At 40.8% G+C, this 8,227-nt stretch overlaps 1 protein-coding gene across 1 annotated transcript; it reads left to right on the forward strand.

Moving 5' to 3' along the window:
* Positions 1-277: 277 nt before the first annotated feature.
* Positions 278-8,098, forward strand: strap (serine/threonine kinase receptor associated protein). Its single transcript, XM_073480952.1, has 9 exons — positions 278-720; positions 1,105-1,240; positions 3,079-3,160; positions 3,320-3,392; positions 3,646-3,745; positions 3,941-4,078; positions 5,636-5,772; positions 6,070-6,219; positions 7,328-8,098. The coding sequence occupies exons 1-9, from the start codon at positions 609-611 to the stop codon at positions 7,387-7,389; spliced, it is 990 nt and encodes a 329-aa protein (XP_073337053.1). The 5' UTR covers positions 278-608; the 3' UTR covers positions 7,390-8,098.
* Positions 8,099-8,227: the final 129 nt, after the last annotated feature.

The raw sequence follows: 8,227 nt of genomic DNA on the forward strand, positions 1-8,227 counted from the left end.
AATACACCTGGGATTCGTTTTTCCTACAAGGAAGTACACGAAGAAGTCGTTGTCCTGCCTTCAAAATAAAAGCAAGCAACGTTTCAATATCATTTTAATCTGATTTATATAGTATTGATTTTTCACAGTGAAACCATATTTTTGAGAACGATTATATATCTCATAATGTCTTGGTTATTTCATATTGACCACCTGACCGCACCACAGTCAGTCACAAGTCAGTTTGAAGAAGTGAAGCTTTTATTGTAAAATATATCACACCGGAAGTATTAACTTTGTTGTGGCTAGCGGAACACCGGCTATATCATCGTTGCGGTAGTTACACCGCGTTGCACGTTGCTAGTTAGTTGCAATGTTGTAGCTATTAGCACGACAGCCATTCCTTTGCTGGGGGGAGACCTGCCGTTTAATTTAACAAACCTACGTAGTTATTTCTCACTCATATCAGCCATAGTCCAACCGGCAGCCAACTACTGGCTTACAGAAATTATTCAAACGTATACTAGTTAGCTTGTTTTGTCTTTCTCTTAGCCCGCCAGCTAGCTAGCCGCTAGCGTTCTGCTGTCTCCACCCACAGTGCGAACCGTCTCCTGGCCAGCTGGAGGACCATGGCGATGAGACAGACCCCGCTCACCTGCTCCGGTCACACCCGGCCTGTGGTGGACCTGGCCTTCAGTGGAATCACTCCCTATGGCTACTTCCTCATCAGCGCCTGCAAGGGTGAGACCACCGGACAGTCTGTCAGGCATATAACATGGTCCTAACGTTTAACGTTAACGAGACGTTGGAAGTAGACCTAATATCTTAAACCTGGCTGACAGCGGATTTGTCACTCTGCATCCTGTCTGCTTTGTAAAACACTGTTAGCTTGTGTTTGCAGCCTCCATAGTTATGACCACTACTGCAGGCTCCATTTGACCACGTTTAGCAACATGTATGTTCTTAAACACTTGAATTAATGACTCAAAGCTTCTTTTACAATTCTGATGTTATCAAAGTGAGACACCTGTTGACTGAAGTATCCACAGGTTTTGCTGCAGCTGTCAGCTGCTGGTACACTGCCCCAAGGTGTAAGCCTTGTATCCTCTGCTTGTCTTTTGTCAGATGGCAAGCCCATGTTGCGCCAGGGAGACACAGGAGACTGGATAGGAACGTTTCTGGGTCACAAAGGCGCTGTCTGGGGAGCCACTCTGAACACAGACGCCACCAAGGCTGCCACTGCCGCAGCTGACTTCACAGCGTGAGTGGAGAGTCCAGTCCTGTATGGGTCCAACAGAGTCCTGCCTACAGTGACTGTGTGTCTCAAAAAAAGTCTTAAATACTCTAGTCATCCTGAATACTGCTTCCTGTCTGGTTATTTTTGCATAAATTCACAGATGGATTGTAATGACCTGACAGGTTAAGAGTTCAGTGTTGTAGTCCCTGTCTCAGTCACCCTCAGACTGCAGTTTACTGGTGATGTGATCGCTCTTTTTGAATCCCTCCAAAAGCAGATGTTTTGAGATGCTTTGCTCCCTCTAGTTGTTGATTGAACTAACTGGAAAGTCATGGCCCTTCAGGTAAATTGCAGAGCAAACCAATAAACATTGAGCAGAAAAGCAATATTTTCCAACTCCAGGCTCTTGCATATAAAGAAAGATTAATGGGTAGGTTTGGTAACTCTTAGCAGTTCACTCCTATAACATTGTCAAACTAATAATAGACAAGTTAAGAAAAAAAAACTACATATATGCTGCATAATCAGACATAGAGTGCAGTTGTTTATGCTCAGAATAGTTCCTAAGTGAGTGAAGTGACCTGGAGTATTCTAAGTGGCAGCCATGATAAGAGCTGTTCCAATTTTCCAAATGCTTAGGACAGGTGCTTCAATGCTTTTTATCACATCTCCTTCAGTAAAGGATACAATGAACCATCTTTTATGAAAGAAGTCCGAAATCATTAAGGATTTATATATATATATATATATATGTATATATGTATATATATATATATACATATATATATATATATATATATATATGTATATATATATATATATATGTATATATGTATATATATATATATATATGTATATATATATATATATATATATATATATATGTATATATATGTATATATATATAAATGTAAATGGTCTTGCATTTCTATAGCGCATTTCCAGTCTACTGACAGCTCAAAGCGCTTTACAATATTTGCCACATTCACCCATTCACACACACATTCATACACTGATGATGGAGGCTGCCATGCAAGGTGCCAACCTGCTCATCAGGAGCAATTCTGGGTTCAGTATCTTGCTCAAGGACACTTCGACAGCTGAGGGCTGAGGGGAGCTGAGATTCGAACCAGTGACCTTCCGATTACTAGACGACCCACTCTACCTCCTGAGCTACAGCCGCCCCCATAGAGTGGAAAATTTATTATAAAATATTAAAGGTAATTTATATGTCATTATAAAATACAGGGTTGCAAACATAGAACATATAACCGTTATTTATACAGACATAGACATAAACGTGGTGCATTTTTTGAATATGCGTCATTCTGATTGTTAACGGCAGCAACAAGATGGTAATGATAATGTGGTCGACATCTTCATATCAAAAGTTCATCAGATAAACACTGTCCATCTACTTTGACTGTGTGTGAGTCCACCTCTCCTCGTCCTGCTGTAGCCCTGCTCTCTGTTGGAACGGGACATTGTTGATCAGCTTGATCCAGGATGTTGATGTGGAGACAAGTCTCTGTAAAGATACGGGCACAACAGCCTTTGATTTCCAGTTGCTCGACCAGCCCAAGTTGCATTTGTCAATTTCATCTTCCTGCGACAAACCATTAGCCAGCAGCCTTAAATCCAAGCTGGATGCGAAGGCTTCCATCCTGGATCTCTCTCCTCCCTTTCAAGGCCTTCTGGCTGGTCAGGTTGCATGGTGGAATGATTATGTGTGCTATTAAAGAAAAATCCTTGTATACAGCCCGCTTTCAAAAACATGTATGCAAAGGTAAATATTATTGAATCACTGCAGCTACAAAAGCTATTTGTTTGTATTAAAAAACATGACCTCTGTGCTCTTTTAGAAAGGTGTGGGATGCAGTGAGTGGAGACGAGGTCCTCACACTGGCACACAAACACATCGTCAAGACTGTCACCTTTACTCAGGTCAGTGCAGTGTCTGCAGGTGGATGAAGTGTTAAAGTAATGTGCATATGAAACTGATTGTTTCTGTACATATCCTGTATATTTTTATTATGAAGTGATGAGTTGGGATATTTCTAAAACTGCTCTTGCCTCTCAAAATACTTCTGCCTCTCCTCTCAGGACAGTAACTGTCTGCTGACAGGAGGAAACGACAAGCTGCTGCGCATCTATGATCTCAGCAACCCTGAAGCAGGTAATTGACAAGAGAAAGAGAAACATGGGTACATGGGAACTTTGATGGATTTTGTCCGGTGTAAAACATGCTTCAGTTTTGGGTTTCTTAGTTTCTTGTAAATACTGCTCTGGTCATGACAACACTTCCTCCTACTGCTGACTGATATATTTTTAAATCGTTTTTAGATCAATTTTAAAGTTCTGTCAGTCAAACCCAGGCGGTGGTGTTGTGTCATTACGGTCTTTAACTGTCTCCTCTTTGTGTCTTCAAGCACCTCAGGAGATTTCAGGTCACACCTCAGCCATCAAAAAAGCCTTATGGTGCAACAACGACAAGCAGATCCTCTCTGCTGCCGATGACAAAACCATCCGGTCAGTGAAGTGGCTTCTTGTGGTTTCACTTGTGTCTCAGCGGCCAGAAAAAAAGCTGTGTCAAATTTTAACTTTTCATGTGTGTCTGCTGTATGCCGTCACACAGACAGTCAGCTGACAAACAAGTCACTTATCTGACAGCATACGCACCTTTTGGAAGTTAAAGTCTCTCCCTCTCTCTCTCTCTTTCTCCAGGCTTTGGGACAGAAGCTCCATGGAGGAGGTGAAGACGTTGACATTTGACACCTCCGTGAGCAGCATGGAGTATGTGGCTGATGGAGAGATTCTTGTAATCACTTATGGAAAGTCCATCGCTTTCTACAACGCTCTGAGGTACACTGCACTCCCATTATACAAATATCAGGATTCCTTTTGAAAAGCTTTTCATCAAAAGCTTTATTATGTACACAGCTGTTAAAAGGCACATGATGTGAGGATGCAAAGGCAAAATGGAGACTCTGGTATTTTCAAATGGATATGTAGTTGCATATTCATGGCCTCAGTAAACTGAACTGACAAATATAGTGACACTGTAGACCAGTGTTTGTCAATGAGGGGTGTTACTGCCCCCCAGGAGGTGTTAGGAGAACTTCAGGGGGTGCTGGAAGCAATACTTTTGTAAGGGGGGCGTTTGGGTGCTTTTGGGAGCCTTTGTGAGTTTACAGCAGACTTCAAGACATGATCAGTTGAAACTTGTATCTATTAATAATATGGTCTGCAACATTTATAATGCATCAATACGAGGAGGCGTTTCATAGCAAAAAAGCTCTGTACTTCTTCAGTGTTTCTGTCAGCCTCGTGTTGCCGTCACGGGAACATGACCACCAACACAGCCTTTACCGTGTCAACTCTTTCTTGGAATTCCCTGTGGATACACTGATAATGCTGTGTTATTGAAATATTGTACTTGTTTATTTGTAGCCAAGGTTACAAATAACCAAAGTGCAATATTTCACTGTCAGATTCTGTCAGTTTGGTTTCTGGATGCTAGACGCCGACAACTCTTTAAAAGAGTTGTCGTCTTCTAAAGATACATTTTATCCATGATAAAATGTATCTTCAAAAGACGACAACCCTCCTAACAGAGTGTTGGATTCTCCTAACTTCTCATGTTTGTAAAAAGCCACATCCTTCTGTTTTTTATTATTTTGCAGTAACAGATCATCACTATCCATTTCCCTAAACTGCCGACACAGCTGGAGCGTACAGCACGTGCTAGGCGCTACTGTTTACAGAACGTTATCGTTCATCAGTGTGCATGTTAACATTGTTATCTTTATTGTCATGGTTATAGTTGTAGTCTTGGTGTTGACACTCCTTAACACTATTCAATTTAAGTGCCTATATTTTCTTTATGATTGCATGTAATGAGAATGCTTCTGATCGGCTGCTGTTTATGATGCCTAATTAAAGTTTAAATGTCAGACATAAATATTTTTATATTCACATGGCTTTATTATTATATGGTTATTTGGCATTTAATTACATACTTTAAATGTTTTCTAATGATATCACAGAATAATAACAATATAAAACAATTCTAAATAAAATAAAAAGATATATATATATAGTCATAAAAAAATAATAGCATGAGTAATAATCATAATAAGAATCATAATCATAACAGATTAAGTTGGGGTTGGGCGTTTTTTTGCCAAATTTGCATATGACGATGTCTACAGTGAAACATCATGATGGACGTGTCCCCTCAGTGTTGTCGTAAGGCAGCAGTTGGGTGTTAGCTCACCACTGTAGCTGCTGCTGTGCCCAAACCTATATAAAGTAAGGGACCTGGTTAATGGGTGGGGGAGAGCCACTGCTGTAGACCTTTAGCTTCTCCACAGGAACATAAACTAAGTATGTAATTAAAATTATTTTTTCACATTCCAGTCTGGACTTGATCAAGACGGTGGAGGCACCAGCTACAATCAACTCCGCCTCCCTCCACCCAGAGAAAGACTTCTTTGTTGCCGGTGGAGAGGACTTCAAGCTCTACAAATTTGACTACAGCACCAAGGAAGAGTTGGGTGAGGAGCAGAGACGAGCTTTTCTTAAGACTGTTTTACTGTGAGCTTTTAAACTAGTGACTCCAGTAGGAAGTGAATGACCTGCTTTCAGTGTGTTGAGGTTGAAGGTAGTTTATTATCCATTTTCAAACGTTAACAGCCCAAAGGGGTGTGAGGACGCATTTGAGATTTGATCACTCAGACCACATTTAGAGGTGACCACATTCTCTCAGCAGTCTTGATAGACATGTGTCCTGGGGTCACGGTCACCTTTTTACCACTCCTCTCTAATGCTGTTGCTGTCCCTCCTGTCTGCAGAGTCCTATAAGGGTCACTTTGGTCCAGTGCACTGTGTTCGCTTCAGTCCGGATGGTGAGCTGTACGCCAGCGGCTCTGAAGACGGCACGCTCCGACTGTGGCAGACAGCTGTGGGGAAAACCTATGGCCTGTGGAAGTGTGTCCTTCCTGGTAACAGTCTTTGGACAATCTTTTGAGTAGTCGCTGCCAGTCACAGTATTGTCATCTGGAACATGCTATGTGATGTTGAACATAAATCAAAATCATATTTTCTAACAGTGAAATTGGCTGTAAATGCAGTTTGTCTGATCACCACAAAATACTTGCATGACAAACAGCACGTGTATGGATATCAGTGAGAAAACTTGACGTTTTCCTCGGGAAATACAAAGTCAAGTATTTTCCACAAGAAAGTAGGATCTCGGTATCTGATTTCACTTCTTGTAATGTCTTTCATGGTGGCAGGATTTCTTTAAGAAAATATTTAAGCTCAATAAAGCTGGGGGACTTGTCAAAGACTGATTTAAAAAAAAAGTGCTTGAAATAGTTTGAACCACCCACCCATGCCTTTCAACTCTGCACCTCCAGGCCTTCTGTTAGAAAATTGCAATCTCCAAGCCCAAACTAAAATAACTCAAAACAAACCCTGCTGATATCATGGTGATAGTCTTTTCAGACTTGACAAACTCCTCCTGTGCCACAGAAGACATAATGAAAGACTAACTGATATAAATAATATAATCAGTGGTGTGCACCAAGTTTTGTTGGAAAACTGCACTGACAATACATGTATGGAACACTTTATATTTTATGTTGTTTGCACTCACATAAGATTACATAAAATCAGACTGTTAAAAGATAAGAGATTTGTCAGGAGAGGTCAAGAAGCCATCAGGCCTCAAATATTAAAAAAAAAACATAAAAATTCATATCATTTAATTTGGGAAAATGCAACAAACTAAATGACTACAAGAAGCACCCAAAAAGCAGGAAAACCAACCAAAAACTAAATCGGTAGACCATGTTCTAATAAAAACATAGAAATGGATAAAGCTGCTGAATTGGCATTTCTCAAGTTGGAAACCACGTGTTTATCCCACCTGCGGCAAGTCCAGCCTATAAAATGTCGGGTCAGAAACTTCTGACAGGAAAGTGTTGGGTCAAGTGTGATAAATCCTGTTATCAGCAACTATTTCAGCCTGCACTGCTTGTTTCTTCGCAGTATGTTTTTTTTTCTTTTTCTAATGTTCGCTGTTTTTTGCTTTGCGTTACTCCTCAGAGGACCTGGGGACAGAGAACTCTGAGCAGCTGTACACCTCCACCCCTGAGATCAAAGCCTGAGGAGAAAGCTGCGCGAGTCAGAAATGGGATGAGAAGAGAAAAGGAAGGAGACGAGCGGAGGGGTGTTCCAGCGTTCTATCAGGCCCCAGCAAGGAGCAGAGTCCAGAACATCTCCATCCACCTTGAACTGATGTGGATAATATGACTGCCCCGTCTGTCATAGACCAACCTATCACACACAAACACACATACACACTGATTTTATGCAGTCATATGGACAGTGTGGTCTGCAGAGTAAAGTAGTAGAGCTGTGAGTGTCGGCTCATCGCTGCCTGCTTTCTCTCTGATCAGTCCAGTACTGTCTGTCTGCTTACATTTATTTTAAATTCTCTGAAGCCTTGAACCCCAAACCCTTCAAAATACATGATGCTCAGATTGGATTTGGTTTCAAAATTAAGGTATTTAATGAGCTGGACCAAGGCTTTTGTTTTCAGTTCATAGTTATAAGATCGGTAGAGGTTGTTGCACAGTTTGTGCTAAGGTTAGGGTGCTTTCATTTCTTGAAAAACATTGCTTTGAGTATCCGCTGTTGTTGTACTGGTTGAGTATAAGAAGTTAAGTGTCCAAATAAACGAAAAAAAATTGTTTTGTGACAAAGAGGAAAGGGAAGAAATGTCACTTTTTTCATTTTGGTTTCTGTCTTCATTTGTGTCCAGTGTTGAAATAAACAAACGCATTACTGTTATTTGTAAGTAATGCACAGAGCGCAGACTGGGTTCAGTGTTTTTAATTCTTGTCTTTTTCCACCTGTGCCAAATGCAGATGAACAGGGTCACATGGTCAGGTTATGTTGCACATTTGGGATTAAGAACAAACATTTATTTCACTGTAAACTGTC

The sequence above is a fragment of the Pagrus major genome, chromosome 14 (genome assembly GCF_040436345.1).
Source record: "Pagrus major chromosome 14, Pma_NU_1.0".
NCBI classification, from domain to species: Eukaryota; Metazoa; Chordata; class Actinopteri; order Spariformes; family Sparidae; genus Pagrus; species Pagrus major.

What these genes read in the sequence shown, in the direction of transcription:
- strap (XM_073480952.1), top strand. Translation starts at nt 609, where the DNA reads ATGGCGATGAGACAGACCCCGCTCACCTGCTCCGGTCACACCCGGCCT. An exon ending in GCCGCAGCTGACTTCACAGC is followed by an intron (nt 1,241 to 3,078) that starts GTGAGTGGAGAG and finishes GTGCTCTTTTAG; the next exon opens with AAAGGTGTGGGATGCAGTGA. An exon ending in GCTTTCTACAACGCTCTGAG is followed by an intron (nt 4,079 to 5,635) that starts GTACACTGCACT and finishes TTCACATTCCAG; the next exon opens with TCTGGACTTGATCAAGACGG.